The sequence below is a fragment of the Natrix helvetica genome, assembly GCF_964273705.1.
Source record: "Natrix helvetica genome assembly, chromosome: 2".
Lineage (NCBI taxonomy): Eukaryota > Metazoa > Chordata > Lepidosauria > Squamata > Natricidae > Natrix > Natrix helvetica.
Genome location: NC_138552.1, coordinates 149,896,554 through 149,913,473, shown reverse-complemented (window position 1 = coordinate 149,913,473; position 16,920 = coordinate 149,896,554). Strand labels below are relative to the sequence as shown.

The 16,920-nt window shown below is 37.2% G+C and overlaps 1 protein-coding gene across 2 annotated transcripts in view; it reads right to left on the bottom strand.

Moving 5' to 3' along the window:
* Positions 1–16,920, bottom strand: part of ROCK2 (Rho associated coiled-coil containing protein kinase 2) — a 102,838-nt gene that overhangs the window by 38,500 nt on the left and 47,418 nt on the right. For both annotated transcript variants that reach the window (XM_081940112.1, XM_081940113.1), the window contains exons 5-7: positions 16,190–16,450; positions 5,940–6,084; positions 1,527–1,665 (exon numbers count right to left, since the gene is read on the bottom strand). In XM_081940112.1, coding sequence (XP_081796238.1) covers positions 1,527–1,665; positions 5,940–6,084; positions 16,190–16,450 — 545 coding nt within the window. The remainder of the gene's footprint in view (positions 1–1,526; positions 1,666–5,939; positions 6,085–16,189; positions 16,451–16,920) is intronic.

The window sequence follows — 16,920 nt, the reverse complement described above, 5'->3', positions numbered from 1 at the left end:
TGGTTCAGTGATCATGCCCCAATATCTTAGCAATTTCAAGATCCCTCTGAAACACTTTTTACAATTTTTCATTTTTCAGAGTCAGTTAAATCTGTTTTTTGGCCCATTTTGCCTGAGGAAAAGAAGCTGTCCCTCATTACACAAATATACCTCACCTGATATGCTTATATCCACTAAGCATTCAAGTTAATGTAGCTTGGAGGTGGAAAATATGCATTAAAATCATATAGTCAAAAAACTCATTTGCCTAATAATTGTGCACACTGTGTAATTTCCATTAGCCAATAGCCATTCCATTCCAATAGCCCCAAAAAGAATCAAGAAAATCAAGGTCATTTAACGGATCTTGAATATTAATAATAGTTAGGACAGAAGTTGAAGCAAATCAGTTTTGCTTACATTACCAATATTTCAACTTGATTTGCATTTTCCCTGCCACTCATAAATGCAAACTAGTTGGCAGAACAAATAGGAGACAGCCTCTAGTAGCGTGATGGCGAACCTATGGCATGTGTGGGCACGCCAGCCGTCGCCTCAGCCCAGCTCCACCGTGCATGTACGTGCGCCTCCCACCAGCCAGCTGATCTTCGGGTCTCTGTCTGAGGGGCAGAGGGGGGACATGCATGCACATGCGCAGGGGTGCACTCGCTTTTCAGTTTGGGGCCTCATGCAGCGCCCCCACACCCCATTTGGGCTTCCAGGTTGGTGCAGGAGGCGTTCCACACCTAAAATGGGACACAGGGTGGTGGGGGAAGCAAGGAGGTGTTGTGTCCGCATGCGTGAGGGCAGTGCACACTCATGGGGTGCACAGGGGGGAGTTGCTCGCACATTGCACTATGGGTGCAGGCAAGCACACATGCTATTGCATGCCCACGTGCAAACTTTCAGCACATGATGACAAAAATGTTAGCCATCACTGCTCTAGTACAAACAAGTAAGATTTACTCTATGTCTGGTGAAACATTATGGCAGGGTTCTTTTTTGCCTACACACTCCCCAAATTCAATGAAATTTTTATAAGCTGATAAACCTGATTGCTATTATGAACTGTGGTGGCGCAATGGTTAGAATGCAGTGTTGCAGGCTAATTCTGCCAGCAGTTCAATTGTCACCAGCTCAAGGTTGACTCAGCCTTCCATCCTTCAGAGGTCGGTAAAATGAGGACCCAGACAATAGGCTGACTCTGTAAATCACTTAGTGAGGACTGTAAAACTCTATGAAGCGGTATTTAAACCTAGGTGCTATTGCTATTGTGTATAATTCTTAGGAAAACCTGTTAAGTACTTCCTAGGAGAAAAGGACTCTCCTTACCATGAGGGCTTAATCTCATGGAATTTCTCATAATTAAGCCAAGTTAAAATTACTGCCTAAACTAATGACAAATTTAAGTTGGGTTTTGTCTACAAATGAAATCTCAAAGATTGTATTCACAGATTATATCAGTGAGATCTCCTAAATGCCTGTTTGGACAGAATAGTTTCCAATAACAAATCCATCCCAGTAAGGAAAAAAATATGTTTACAAACCTGTCTGTTAAAAAAGCACAGATAAGGTCTTTTGCCTGCTTTGAAATTTCTACATCTTCTGGGAAAAGCAATGAGTTCTTGTGATCCATTATTTTACTGTACGTTCCCACCAACGAATCAGCATAAAACGGAGTATCTCCTAAAAATTCAAAATGTACAGGCATTATTGTAGTGGTTGAATCTTAAAGATTAACATAGCATTTAAGTGGTAAATTGAGCATCCAATGCTTAAAAGATTCAAAACATAAACTTGCTGGTCCTCTTCAGATTTGAACTGGGCTTCTATAATCTTCTTCCTCCCCAGTCTCTGTCTCTGCCAAGAATAAGTGAAGCTAAAGGTTTTTCTTTCCCTTCTATTTTAAAAATTAAGTGGAAAAATGTCTGGAAAGCTCATAATTTATACAGCTCCCATTTCAACAAATCCAGAGTCAAATTATGATTTACAATTCTGATTTGTTCAAAACCATAAGTTGAAATTAAATGTTTTGTTGGTAACATATCAAAATGTAGTTTTCTTTTTTTTTTCGTTCCACACAAAATACCTCAAATTCCCTTAATGTCCTTTTAAAAAGCAGATCTTGTAGAGGCGTTGGGAAAAAAGAAAAAGAGAAAAGAAGCATACCATTTTATCAAGAGGAACTGCTCCTCTTCATGCAATATATCATTTATGTTCCAAGTTGTACCCCTGAGCAATCCTGCTTAAGTTTCACAGGAGAAACTGTTTTTGACTACTTTATTCCAACTGTTCAGGCAGTGATGAAGAAACTGCAAATACTAGCTTCATGAAAACTGTACGGCCTTAACCCTAACCAAGATTTATTTTTTTGCTGAAACTCACATGACAATTGTTTCTAGTATGCATAAATTGTATTTCCTAGTGCTTCAAAACAATGAGTCTAACTGTATACAACATTCCTTATATTGGCTCATGTATTTAATTACAGCATCACTAACTTTTATACAAATATTTAAAGAAAACATGTTACATCATAGATAATTTGCTACTGAGAATGGACAATTTGCTGTCATGAATCTTCTATCTCAAAAAATGCCTAGGGGGAGAGATTTATTGTGCAATTTATCTGCAAGTATCTATAAAAATTCCTAAATTAAGCAACAATTGTTTCAAAATTTTCCAACATATCAAAGGCATTTTCCACATCCAGAAAAATCACTGCTAATTTCAATTTTTCTGAACATATATTTAGGAATTACAATTCATAGTCTCATATTACTAGATACTTAGTGGCATTTTCTAAAAACAATGACATATAATTAAAGATAATATCATATGTAATGCATGTGCCATTCTAAAATTTGAATGGTATTGGTATAATCAATATGTGACACCAACGAATAAGTTAACCATCTAGTCAGTAGGTTCTTCTTTACATCGATTTAATGGTAATAAATATTTCTCAGTAAGATGAAGGGCAACTAAGTCGTGTATAATCTTGAGAAGAGCTATAATCTATAAAAATTAATTAATTTTGTTCAGGATTAAATGTAGCATAATATTATACAATCAAGAATTTAAATAGATTGCTGATCTACTGAGTCAGAATCACTATATTCTTAAACTAGTCATCCTAAATAGGAAACATATTTATATTGCTGTAATGGTTTGAACCATTAAATCACATTTTTATCTCATTGTCAATATCTGTTTTAGTGAGTATTCTGCTTTGACAAAGTTCCTATGTATCAATCATAGTTGCTTTATATATCTTAGTAGAATCTTTCATGCAGAATAGCAGAGTTGAAAGGAACCTGGGAGATCTTCTAGTCTAGTGTTTCTCAACAAATTTGAGAAATTTAAGCAAATTTGGCAAATTTAAGTCCTGGGGATTTCAATTCCCAGAATTCCCCAGCCAACTGACTGGGGGATTCTGGGAGTTGAAGTCCCCAGGACTTAAAAGTCGCCACGGTTGAGAAACACTGTTCTAGTCTAACCTCTTTCAGGAAACCCTATACCAGCGATGGCAAACCTTTTTTGGGTCACGTGCCATAAGTGGGGGGAGCGCAGGGGGGTCGTGTGCGGGTGTGCCGCACCCACAATACAATGTGTGACCCCCCACTACAGGTGCTCCCCCCATTTTTACATGCTTTTTTCGCCCTCCCCAGGCTCCAGAGGCTTTATAGGAGCCTGGGGAGGGCAAAAACAGCCTCCCCCGCCTCCCCCCCGGATGCCCGCCGGAGGCTTCAGGGAAACCTCCGGACAGTCCCTGAAGCCTTCGGAGCGCTCAAAACAACTTCCGGTTTGCTCAGGGAGTCGTTTGGAGCGCTCTGAAGGCGTCAGGGAAGCTCATGAAGCCTCTGGAGGGCTTCCGGGGGTGGGGCGGGGAGGCTCTTTTCGCCCTCCCCAGGCTTCTATAAAGCCGCTGGAGCCTGGGGAGGGCAAAAAATGGCTTTAAAAAAGGGTGAACTCAGCTGACAGGGCAACGTCTCGCGTGCCCTGACAAATGGCTCCATGTGCCACCTGTGGCACGCGTGCCATAGGTTCGCCATCACTGCCCTATACCATTTCTAAACTCTATGCGTATTCAAAGTTTTTTTAACTTTCCCCCCATTGTAATCTTTTGATTTTCTATAACGAATAAGCTATAATGCAATAGGCATTAAAATACGGATGTAAAATGTCATAAAAAAAACTTCAAGTTTTTTGTAGAAAGTCTATTTATAGAATGCTATTTATAAGAAAAACTTCAAATTTTTGTTGTACCTTTTATAAATCACGGCCTCTTTTGTAAAAATAATAAAGTAATACTTAAATACCATAAATAAAAAGGGGGAAATACTTCCTATAGTAACTGTTCATTTTATTTGGGCGGAGTCTGACATTGCTATCCAACCTATATTATTTATTTATATTTATCTAGAACTAGAATACTAGAAACTAAACTAGTTTAGAATGACTCTAATGTGAAAGTTTAAAAAGGTATATTCTTCTTACAAAGGATTGAAAAATTGCCATACATCATGTCAATCAATTCTTAGATATTCTAGAAACATCCTTAAAATAGAAGTATTTTTTGAAATGTGTAAACTAATTAAAGACGTTTTTTACCACTATTTAGGATTCCTCCTTTTGTATTTTGTCTGCCTTTCCATTTCCTTATTCACCATACAAGTTTGAAATGTTTAGAAAAAAATAGATTGTAATGAACTGTATCCTAATTGAAAAAGAGTTTATTTAATAACATGACCTAATAAAATGATATCCAAAACATCTATATAAATTTCATAAATACTACACCTGAAAAGTTCCTAGTAGAACCATAATGATTATTACATTTGTTAAAGCAGCTTCATCAAGAATATTTAAAGCAACTTTCTGAAACATTTATTTCTTGCTCCATTATAAATTTTGAGCACTTGTTAATCAGGCTCCTAATTTTTGACCAACCACCCCTAATTTTCTTCCTCTTGAGAAAGAATCTGATTTCCTTTTAATTCAAAGGGCCCACTTGACATAACAAATGTAGATTACGGATTCCCTCCTCCTCTCCTTTTCTATTTTAGGACTAGGTTTTTGAACCAAGTGAAATAGAAATCCTGGTAAGTACAGTAGCTTCGATTTCAAAATTATGCAATGGGTGTAGAGTTCAAAACCATTTTTCCATCGAAGCATTCATAGGCTGCAAAATGCAAATATAATGTTTAGCTAATATAATATGTAGAGAATTTTTCTCTCTCCCTCCCTCCCTCTGTGTGTGTGTGTATGTGTGTGTTGTGTGTGTGTGTGTAACTGCTATTTAAAGTCTGCAGTCAGATAATCTCATCCTGAAGATCTTTGTTTTTAAAACATTTGCCATCTCTATGAAAAGTTGTTTATCGGAATTTTTAAACTCAGTAATTATTTCATGTGACTTTATAACCAGCCTTTTTGTCTCTATTTTCTTAATCTAAAGCATCGAATATCTGACTTAAAAAGCTCTAACTTCTCCTTTCAATTATTTTAACAAGATTTTGATACGCATAAACCAGTCATTATAAAACTTTATCTGTAATTAGAAAATGCCTTTAAAGTGGTGAGAATCCTATTTTTGTTTCCTTTCCTTTTGGATTTGGGTTGTACGCAGTAGAATCCAAAATTTAAAACTGCTTTTCCTTTAACTAAGAAATAATGAAAGTTGCAATGTTCAACATGCCAGATAGAAGTGCCAATTTTCCATATTTAGAGAAGTTTATTTTATAAGAATCTAAAAAGCATTACTAGATTCACTTAGGGACCATATTAGCAACTGCAGCAAGAGCATGTCAACACCCACACACCCACACACACACACCCTTCACAGATAGAGCAAATCTTTATTATATATTTGTAGCAATTACATCACTAGATCATATTAAGTATTATCAAGACAAAAATCCATATACACACAAGGAAAAGAGAAAAATACCACTACTTACCAACAAGCATTTCAAACAGAAAAACTCCGACAGACCACCAATCACATTCCCGTCCATAGTATCCATCACCACCTTGTGATTTTAATACTTCAGGTGATATATAATCTGGTGTTCCAACAGCTGTATCACAACGCACCATGCCAGTCTATTCAACCACATAAACAATGACAATTAAACAACACTTAGGTATAACAGTTAACACTAACACATTTTTTTTTCATTTTAACCATACTATTTCTTAACAATATGCCTTGTGTTTCTTTTACATGAAGCTTAGGGCCTAAGTATAAAAAATCCTTGTTCAATGAAGTGAAGGAGTTAAACTTAAAGTAAACAAAGTCAAAGTAAACAAAAGCTGAGAATGTATGCTATGTCCAGTTAATGGCTCACAGAATCAACTGGTTTGCAATAAATTTCAAGAGAATTTTGGAGCTGCTCCTAAAATAACAGAAAACAATATATAGTCACACTTCTATTTAGAGTAACTTAGTAGCTGCAAGCATTCCAGTTATGGAGTGTAGCCCATATAAATCTATAAAGAAAATATATTTTTTCTGATAGCTTATCTATTAAAGTGTACTAGTAGTAAACTGTAGTGCAATAAAAGCTGTGAAGCAGAAGTTCCAGGTTCAATTCTTATTTTACTTGCCTGCATGTTATCTATTATATTTAACACTAAAAAAGTAACCTGTTTGTAGTAGTGATTCACCCTGAAAGAAAGAAAGAAAGAAAGAAAGAAAGAAAGAAAGAAAGAAAGAAAGAAAGAAAGAAAGATGATAGATGATAGATAGATAGATAGATAGATAGATAGATAGATAGATAGATAGATAGATAGATAGATAGATAGATAGATAAAAGACTGATAGTGATAAATAATGTGCAACTCTTGCTTTGGACATTATGACACAAGAATTATATAAATCAATTTGTTCATTGCTTTCATATTAGAACAATTAAAAACCACATTAATTCATAACTCAGAACTGTGTAAACCAGCTTACTAAAACCTGCAGCTGTCCTTGAAGAATATTTGGATTGGAAGCTTCTGATGGTGCAAAATGTGGTGGCCTATGGGCAGCTGTGGTTGCCAGCCATTTAGCACATGTCATACCTCTGCTTTACGAACTGCATTGTTACTGTTATGCTTCTGGGTACAATTCGAAGTGCTAATGCTCACTTTTAAAACTTTTCAAGGCCTGGCGCCAGATTACTTATAGGAGCATCTCTCCTCAGAGTATCTACGCATCTGGTATTATACAACAGCAGGACAGGCATGCTCTGGTCCCGTCTATGAGAGACAGTGCCATTTTGACTGTGCCCAAAAGAGGGCCTTTTCTGCCATGGCTCCCACTCTTTGGAACATAACCACTCTTCGAGATCAGAATTGTTCCAATCCTATTGGTTTATGCAAGGCATTAATACCTTAGTTCTACCATTAAGCCTGGATCTCTCAAAGTTTTGGGTGCATCCGTTTGTGGGTTGTATAGAGAGTCCTTAATATACAATCATAATGGAGCCTGGCCATTATGGTTTTATATCATAAGAGTAGTAAATGGGTCATGTGACCCACCCGATTTTTGTGACGATGTCAGGTTCTGATTTTGTGACGGTGGTCTAATTCCGGTTTGTGTCAGATCTGGAATAATGTCAGGTTTCCAAGTGATGGAACCCATTCAAAAGAAATGTTCAAAGTCCATCTTCTAAAACAAATTTCTTTTTATTTAGGTAGGCATCACATTGGCAAAGTCTGTTGTAATTCCAGATCTAACACAAACCGGAATTACACCACATAATATTGAGAATTAGAAACATCCCACAAAAATCACCTTCCCCAATAAAAGCAAAAATCATCATCACCAGGTGTCTTCCACCTCCACCTCTCAGCAAGGACAGCCTCTGTTCCCACGGGAAAGAAGGTCACCTAGCCAAAACAATCCTCACTATCTATTCACCTCCCCCACCTTAAGAATGTGGCAAGCCCCCGCCCCCAAAAAAACCTTCGATAGTAAAGAGAAAAAAAGGAATAAATTGAGTATAACAGAGAGCTAAATAAATGGCTACACATATGTCAATTTCAGGTACAAGAGATGGTTGTTAAGCGAACAAAGATTCGCTATGGATGTAATTTTGTGTAAATGTGGCCATGTTGCCAATACTTGAAATTCAGTCCTGTAACTGCAGAGGAGACCAGACTATTGGAATTTCAAATATGGGACATACCTAAGTCCCCATTTTCAGGTTGATCATAACTCAAGGATTATCTGTACTGATTATGAAACACTATGAGATTTTTTTGGTCGCTACTTTTTATATTATTTATATTTTTTTATTATTTCTTTATTGTTTTTATCCTGTTTTAACTGTTGGGCATCTGGAAGCACGTATACGAGATGGGCGGCCATACATATTTCATTATAAATAATTGCTGAAAATCTCCAGTCTACTCTCCAGCACACAAAATGAAGAAATTGGAATACATTTCTTCATAGTTTACAGTTTCAAATGTTCAATGTTTCTGCATCAATCTAATCTAAAATGTGAAGTGTTCTGCACAAAAGAAACAGAAGCTAAAGATTGAGAGGTCTGTTTTTTAAATAAGGGAGCATCTCCCATACTCATACCTGATTATAATCCCAATTGAAATACCTGACCCTCATTTCCCCTTCAAATTAAGTGATAATCCTAGAGGTTCACAAAGCTTTGCATCACTTTTCTTAATAAATTAATGAAACACTTTTTGCTTATTTGTTTAATTGGGTTCCCTTTATAGGTAGTCTTTGACTTACTTTGTTCAGTGACAAAAGCTATAACAGCAGAGGTGGTATTCAGCAGGTTCTGACCAGTTCTGGAGAACCGGTAGCGGAAATTCTGAGTAGTTTGGAGAAGCGGTAAATACCACCTCTGACTGGCCCCGCCCCCATCTATTCTCTGCCTCCCGAGTCCCAGCTGATTGGAAGGGAATGGAGATTATGCAGTAACCTTTCGCTGCCACGCCCACAAAGTCACGCCATGCCCACAGAACCGGTAGTAAAAAAATTTTTAATCCCACCACTGTACAACCGCACTGAAAAAAGTGACTTATGTCCATTTTCACACTTACAACCATTGCAGTATCCCCACAATCATGTGATCAAAATGCAGATGCTTGGCAACTGGTTCATATATATGATGGTTCCAGTGTCCTAAGATCATGTCATCCCCTTTTGGGACCTTCTGTCAAGCAAAGTAAATGGGCAAACCAGATTCACTTAACAACTGTGCTACTCACTTAACAACTGCAATGATTCACTTAACAACCATGGCAAGAAAGATTGTAAAATGGGGCAAAACCCACTTTAAAAGTGTCTTGCTTAGCAATAGAAATTTGGGGCTCCATTGTGGTCATGGACTACCTGTATCTAGAATTTGTGCAGAGAACAAACCACATTTTAAGGTACATTTAATGCAGAAATACTGAAAAACCAAAAAGGTTCATTAATGTCTAAGCACCACTGTAAATAAATCGTAATTTATTAACAGATTGGAAATTCTGACTGCCTTAACATTACTGGAAGAAATTATTCAAATAATTTAAGCTCATTACAATAGCCAGAAGCCTTCCTTTCTTCACATCCACAAGGCTTAGAGATAAAATGCTACTAATTGAATGTCACTTTAAAATGCTGTTACTTTTAGCATACTTAAGTCAACTATAAACCTTATTTCAGAAGCTGCATTGTGGCAATAATACACACAACAATACATAACTAATATTTTCTAAACAAAATTATTATAGCAGCCATGACATTTTCCCCCGACTGGGGATACATTTTCATTTAAAAAGGACCTCAATATCTCAAAAATCATGTGCTATAACTTCATCATTTCACAGGAAGGAGGGGATTTCAGTTATTTTTTTTTCACCTGTAAGGGTTAAAGTGCAAAATTGTAAGACAAATTCCTTGTGTGGTCAAGCATACTTATTTTGCAACCACATTACTGGTCACTGACCTTGCTACTATATTTCAGTAGCAGAATCTGGAGATGTTCCAAGCCAGGACAATGGTGCTAAAGAGACTCAAATAGAGCCCACATACTCATAAAAGCATGTCTGGGTATCATAAAGTATTGGCTGCCTTCCCTCAGTCACATGATGCATTTTAGGTGCTTTACAACAAGTTCAAAGTTATGGCCCGTTGTGTCTTGCAATCATGTGACTGCTATTTGCAATCTTCTCCGTTGGCATCTGGGGAAGCCAGCAGGGAAGGTTGCAAGCGGAGGAAGTCCACCTCTTTCGCTAGCATCCTCTGGAGAAAACACTAAAGGCTCTGCGTCTCAATATTTCAGAAAGATAAGACTCAGAATCTTTGGTATTTTCTCCTCCAGACAGCAGAAGTACGCTAACAAAAGAGATGGATTCTGAAGGAGAAAGCGCGAAAGGCTCTGAGCCTCAGCATCGAGATTCAGAGTCTGTGGCATTGTCTCCTCTGGGATCCGCCCTCTTTCATTAGTTCCCTTCACCTCTCTGGAAGAGAAAATGCTAAGAAAGCCCTGAGCCTCAAGACTGAAACACTGATACTCAGAATCTTTCAGAATGTTTTCCTAGAAAATATCATCATTCTCATGATGATTTGGAAGCCCCCCCCCCCTCCAAATTGCACAAGAGATTTAGTGAAGGAGCTTTCTGAACCACCACGGAATTGGGCCTGCATGCAGGATGGAGCGAAGCAACGAAAAAGTAAATGGATCCAAGCATTGGTGGTTTGGAGAGAGGATCCAAGTGTTGGTGGGGCTAGTTTGCTGACGCCTCCCAGTCCATTGTAGGTTTCCATGGGCCAATGAGCACCGGACCTGTCAAGGACTCACCCAACTGCTGAGACATACATGCAATGGGAAGAGCTTGGATTGCAGTTGTTGAGTAAAGCAATCATGTAGGTGCCTCATGTAATGACTGTAATGACTTACAATCAAAATTCCATCCTCGGTTGTGGTCGTAAATCAAGGACTACCTGTATTTGCCCACCTTAGCAGCTCTTATTAAATTAAATTAGATAAAGGAAGGCTTATCTGGAAGGAGAGGTAATATTCTGCATTATTTTGCCACACTGTTCAGAAGAGTCTAGTGAAAAACCTGGAAAGAATTATTATTAAGATTATAATCAAACTTATCATAGCAACCGTGTAGGGCATTGCAAAACTATTTTAGGAAAATGTGAAGCTTTAACAGTTGGCCATGAAAGGGATACAACAAAAGAATTGTTACAAAGTTGTGGGTCATACAGAGGACGGCCTAGTGACAAGAAGTTGCATCTCTTAAGTGGAACAAATTTACTCACATAGGGGTAGGATGCCAATTTCTAAAATATATATGTAAGCATTACTAGCTTTTCAACGGAAGAATGAAGTCCATGTCTGAACAAGAGTCAATTCTGTATCTATATTTTACTTTTCAGCTAGAAAATAAAGAACTGTAGCATGGCACAGCCTATGTAACACAAACAAAAGAAATTGTATAATGTATTCTGCTATAAGCAGAGGGACTGCTTATATTTCTATCAAAAGGTTAAGCATAATTTAAGAGGCATGAAAGTTTAAAATCAACTTGCAGAAAGAGGATCTTCTCTAATTAGGACTAACAAATTAAATGTCCATTGTACAAGTGTCCTTTATCTGTTAAGTTTCAACCTGCTTTAGCAGGTTTTTTTTTCCCCAAATAAACCAGTAACTCTACTAGTCATGAAGTTTTAATGTACTGTACTTAGTTCATTTCAAAATCAATTCAAGTATAAAAATATTTTTCCTCCTAAATTTTAATGGATGTATACTGCTTTCTGATCTGCGGAATGACAACTCCCTTTTAACAAGGTCAGCAGTAAAGAACCATTCAATATATAAAATGTTTGAAGCATTTAATAGAGAATAAACAACCTATTAGCCACTGAGTCATTGCTGAAGAGATCTTTCCTTCCCAGATTCCCCAATGCCTTCAACAGTGGCAGAGCTTTTAATGTACTTGGAAAGTACTTCAAAAAAATTTATGGAAATATTCAGAGATGCATTTGCCTTGAAAGTAGTCATGTTGAAATGTATAGAGCAGTCAAACATCAGGAGTTGATGCACAAGTACAATGCACAATTTCTCCCAACTGAAAGTTATGCACAGAGAAATATGAGAGTTTTAGTAATATAGAGATTAAAATTTAATACATTCTCTCACAGGACAGGAAATGTTTTCACAGTTGATAGACATATTTCTGGCAACTTAGATATACACAAAGCCCAAAGGATGGGATTTCTGCTGATTTGGAGGGGGAGGTGTTCATATTTTTAGATCTGTTAAGCCCTTCCAAGTTTATGTCTTTTCAACTTTTTGCCAAAAATGGCATGATTAAATATTTTAATAATTTATAAAAGCTAAAAGGAAAAGAAAAATCCATCCACTCTATAAAGTTCACCGGTTACTTCAATAACTATAGTAGGCAAATAACATCCTTATTTTAGAATAATGATATCTACAAATCAAAACTTACATATTCTAGTCTACCATAGAAAGAATGTTTTTATTCCAAAATAACTTATTTGGCTAATGTTAAAGTAAACCGAAAAGCCACTAGGGGATGCTAAGGGATGCTTCTGAGTAGGAAATACATGACAAGTATTGCTTTTATTAATCAACAAGCACTTATGAAAGAGGTTTATAAAATATTGAAATCAGATCTAAGTATATTTCTCAATATCCTTTCTCATCCTGTTGTTCTTTCACACATATATGTAAGAAACTTAACAAAAATATCATATCTATTCCAGAGAAAGAAATTACAGATTGAAGGAAGTTCTGAAAAGCAGAATGAATAACCACAGAGGAATGAAGAGGTAGCAAATAGACCAGCTCTTCAATAATTCCTCTCCAGGTAAGGAAAGAAGATTGAGAATACTCACAAGTACTTCAGACAAGTACTGCTCATCCCAAGGCAACTGCCTAGTTTAGCTGAATTTAGAGCTACAGGAGACCAGCCATCTTGCTCAAACTGTGGTCAACGCCTTTGAAAGGACTCAAAGTTTGCATACTTCCTTTTCTAATCACTTTTAGCTATTGCTAACTGCTTTTCAGCTATCAGAAAGCTTTGGATGATCTCTATTGTTATTATTATGGTGTTACAGCATTTGTTACATTATTTTCGTGTAAGGGTTGATGAACAATCTAAAACTTCACGAAGGGTTCAATGAGCTGAAAAATTGGGGGTTCTGGCATAGTAACAAAAAAGGATTTCTGATGTTTGCAGGTGAGAGTTTGTTCTGGTGAGAAATACGTGTGTGAGTGTGTGTGTGTAGGAGGGGTTTAATCATCATGAGCAGCAATAACTTTTTCCCTTAAGTTACTGCTGTCTGTAAAATATAACTGGCCATGAGCATGGAGACATGTGTATATGAATCCTTTTAAAGTGCCCATTGTACACAAACTATCGATTTAGAGTTAATACGCCCACTCTTTAGTTTGATAAACTCCACTTATGATGAGGAGATTGAGATAGTCTTACTAAACAACCAATACCCAGGTGTTTTGAAGGCAGCGGCAAATTTTTTATTCATCACTTTAGCTTATAGGAACCATTTGGACCCTTCTATGCAATTTTAACTTTATAGGGATTCTCAGATAAATAGAAGGCTGTATGTTTTAAATTCTATGACTTGGTATTGGAGATTAAATACATATTTTTAAAGAAAAAAGAAAGATATTCATATCTTTGAATCAAAATATTATCTACAAAAATGTAGTGATCAATAGAATGGTTTGTATCTTTTTGCGACAGCTAGTATTCTTCCTAAGTTTTGCAGTTCAAATATGGTAGTCCTAAATTAACTAGTGAGGCTCTGGTTTTAAAGGTTCCTAAATGTGGAACTAATAACATTGAACAGTGTATAAAGAGACACAGAATTTCCACTTCAGCTCCACACTGAATGTCATCTTAGCTTTATCATCCTTGCAGCTTCTCTAAGGCTCACCCTGATTTGTGTTCTTGTTGGAATACATTTATAAGTCACTGCCTGGCAAATTGTATTAATACAACTAAGGAAAGTGGGCAAGAAGAAAAGATGGATCAGAATGGAAGAAAAAAAGAAGAGGCTATTGCTGCCTCAAACAATTTAGGAGGCACAGAGTCTACAACTCATCCAAATGCCGTCAGGCTATCCATCTGTAGGGGTTTTTTCCCCATGAATAGAAATATACATGTAATATGAATGTATTTTTCTACATATACTGTATGGAGTGTGGGGTGTGAGCAACATTTCTATTTCACCAGCTGCCTAATAACTCCCGACACTGAGGCACGTTTGTATGGGAGAGAATGTCTGCCTTCAGTTATCTCCAAATTTTATGGGTGACAAGACATTGCAATCTGCAGCACTCAAACACAGGGGTGTCAAACTCACATTGTCATGGCCAGTATGTGGCGCATCCAGCCCGTGGGCTGGGAGCTTGACAGCCCTGCTCTAACACATCTAGGCCAACATATTAACTACCAGAACAGACTGGCCCAAAATACAATTATTCATTCACCAGGATTAATCATTCCAATCTATTTCAATGTGTTGGCAACTTGTTCCGTAAGGAACATAAACAGGGGTGGGTTCCTGCCAGTTCTAACCTCTTCTATAGAAAAGGTTCCACAAATCTACAGTGCCGTTTAGAACCGGTTCCAGCTCCCTCCCCCCCGCCCATCCCCACATCATCAAGATGAAGAGCAAGAGGAGGTATTCTGGGAGTTGAAGTCCACAAGTCTTAAAGCTGTCAAGTTTGAACACCCCTGGGGGTTTTTTTCTAAAGGGTTAGGGGTGCAAGGGTCTTGTAACTTGACAGTTTTAAGACTTGCGTGCTTCAAATGCCAGAGTTTCTGAGCCAACACTTCGGTTGCTAAGCAAGAGCATTGTTAAGTGAGTTTCACCGCATTTTACAAGTTGGCCACTCCCACCCGGTCACATGGCCAGCAAGCCACTCCCACAAAGCAGGCCACACCTACAGAAGAGGTTCTAAAAAAGTTTGAAACCCACCACTGAACATAAACCATGGTTCAAGGGCTACATACAATGTTTTCAGGTGTTCTTCCTCTTCCCCTGCCTTCCATCTCACTATAGTGTAGTAACCCCTTACATTTGAGAGGTTCCTTCTGAAAATAAGGGAGGCCTGAAAACTACAGATTTTCATATAAGCTACAGATTAAACCATTTTGAAAGAAACCTAAGTCAGAGGTAGTGCTATGTGCGATCACTGGATTGCTATAGAAACACTGTCTATTTTCAATGTCATTATTCTTTAGGGTATTCTGAAAACTAGTGATAAAGAAAGCAGAGTATTTGATAAACTTTTCCTTACAAACAGCATTGGCAACATAACAAAGTTAGAACTTGTATAGCATGATATACTAGAGCACAGCAACAAGTTATCTGCCTTTCTTAAACAAATTAGGGTTGGTTCCGTATTACTTTTACTTTTTTAGATTTTATAATCTTGTCTTTAATGTTTTTATAAATAACCCAAGGCAAGGAACATGCCCAATACTTCTTCTCCCCACAAAAACATGGAAGATGCACTGGGCTGAGAGTGAGTGAGTGGACCAAATTCCTCCAGCTAGTTTTTCATGCCTAAAGCAGAACTCACCGTCTGCTGGCTTCTAGCCTTCACCACTAGACCAAACTGGCTTTCAGGTTTTATAAACTTGAACCACAGAACTATGACCTAACTCCTCAACTTTAGTTCTCTTTTAGTTTTCAAAATAGATGATTACATTATAATACACTTTACATTTTCCTACCTCTATTGAGAGTAGGTGTGAGACTGAATCGATTTGTAGTACAGCATGATATCCCAAATCAGCAGTTCAACCGCAATGTTACAAACAAAACAAGCAAGCAAATGGAATGCTGAGCAAGTACCTTAAGCCAATACCAAAAATACTTAATGTGATAGAGACACACTCAAGCAGTAGAAAAGTATAATTTTAACATCGAGAAGTTTAATGTTACATAGTACCAATAGAAGGCAACAGCTGAACGACAGTAGCTTGGTTCAAGAAACCAGGTTAATCTATTACAATAGCAAGCACTGAATCACAAATCTTCACTGTTAAGTATCTCAGCCACCGCACTATATCAATATTAACCATGGCATAATTAAAACCCATTCACTAATATTCATATGCTGCCCAATAACAATTAGGCTCTTTGGATTGTACCCGCTGGTTTTGAAACAGATACGATGACCCAGATACTTACGTCGTCCATTTTCATACAAGTACCAAAATCTGCCAACTTCAGATGTCCATATTTATCCAAAAGCATATTATCAGGTTTCACATCTCTGTGTATCAAGCCCATGGAATGAATTGCATCGAGAGCAAGGACCACTTCAGCTGTGTAAAATTTGGCCCACTTCTCAGGCACATCATAATTGCTCATGAGGTTGACAAGATCACCACCAGGCATGTATTCCATTACCATGTATAGGTATCGGTCATCTTGAAAGGCACTAAAAAGCTGTTTCCAAAAGAAAGAACAGCTCTAAAGACTGCCAACATGTTAAACACTCAGCAAAAATATTGGATTTTAAACTTTTCCCCTTAAGCCTCTAAAACACACTTTTAGTAAGGTATGCCCACTGTTGTAAGACTTTATGAGTTCCAGAATAATTTAGTTTACCATCAATAAAATAAAGTTTTTATGTGCCATGTGTGTTTTTAAGTATAGCATTATCAATAAGCTTTTTCCCTCTATATGAAGCAATAACTACAACTATAATTGGCTAGGATGGAAAGTGACAGCCATTTAAAGAATTATTAGATAAGAATCCATATTATAATTATAGCTTTCGGTGCTATGTTGTAATTCAAGATTCTTGTTAATAGCAAAAATATTAAAATGTTAATTCCAAGACTTATTTTCTCCTTTTCTAAGTAAAAATATCACTTTACTTCATGGGCTACTATAAATCCCCTTGATATGATTTT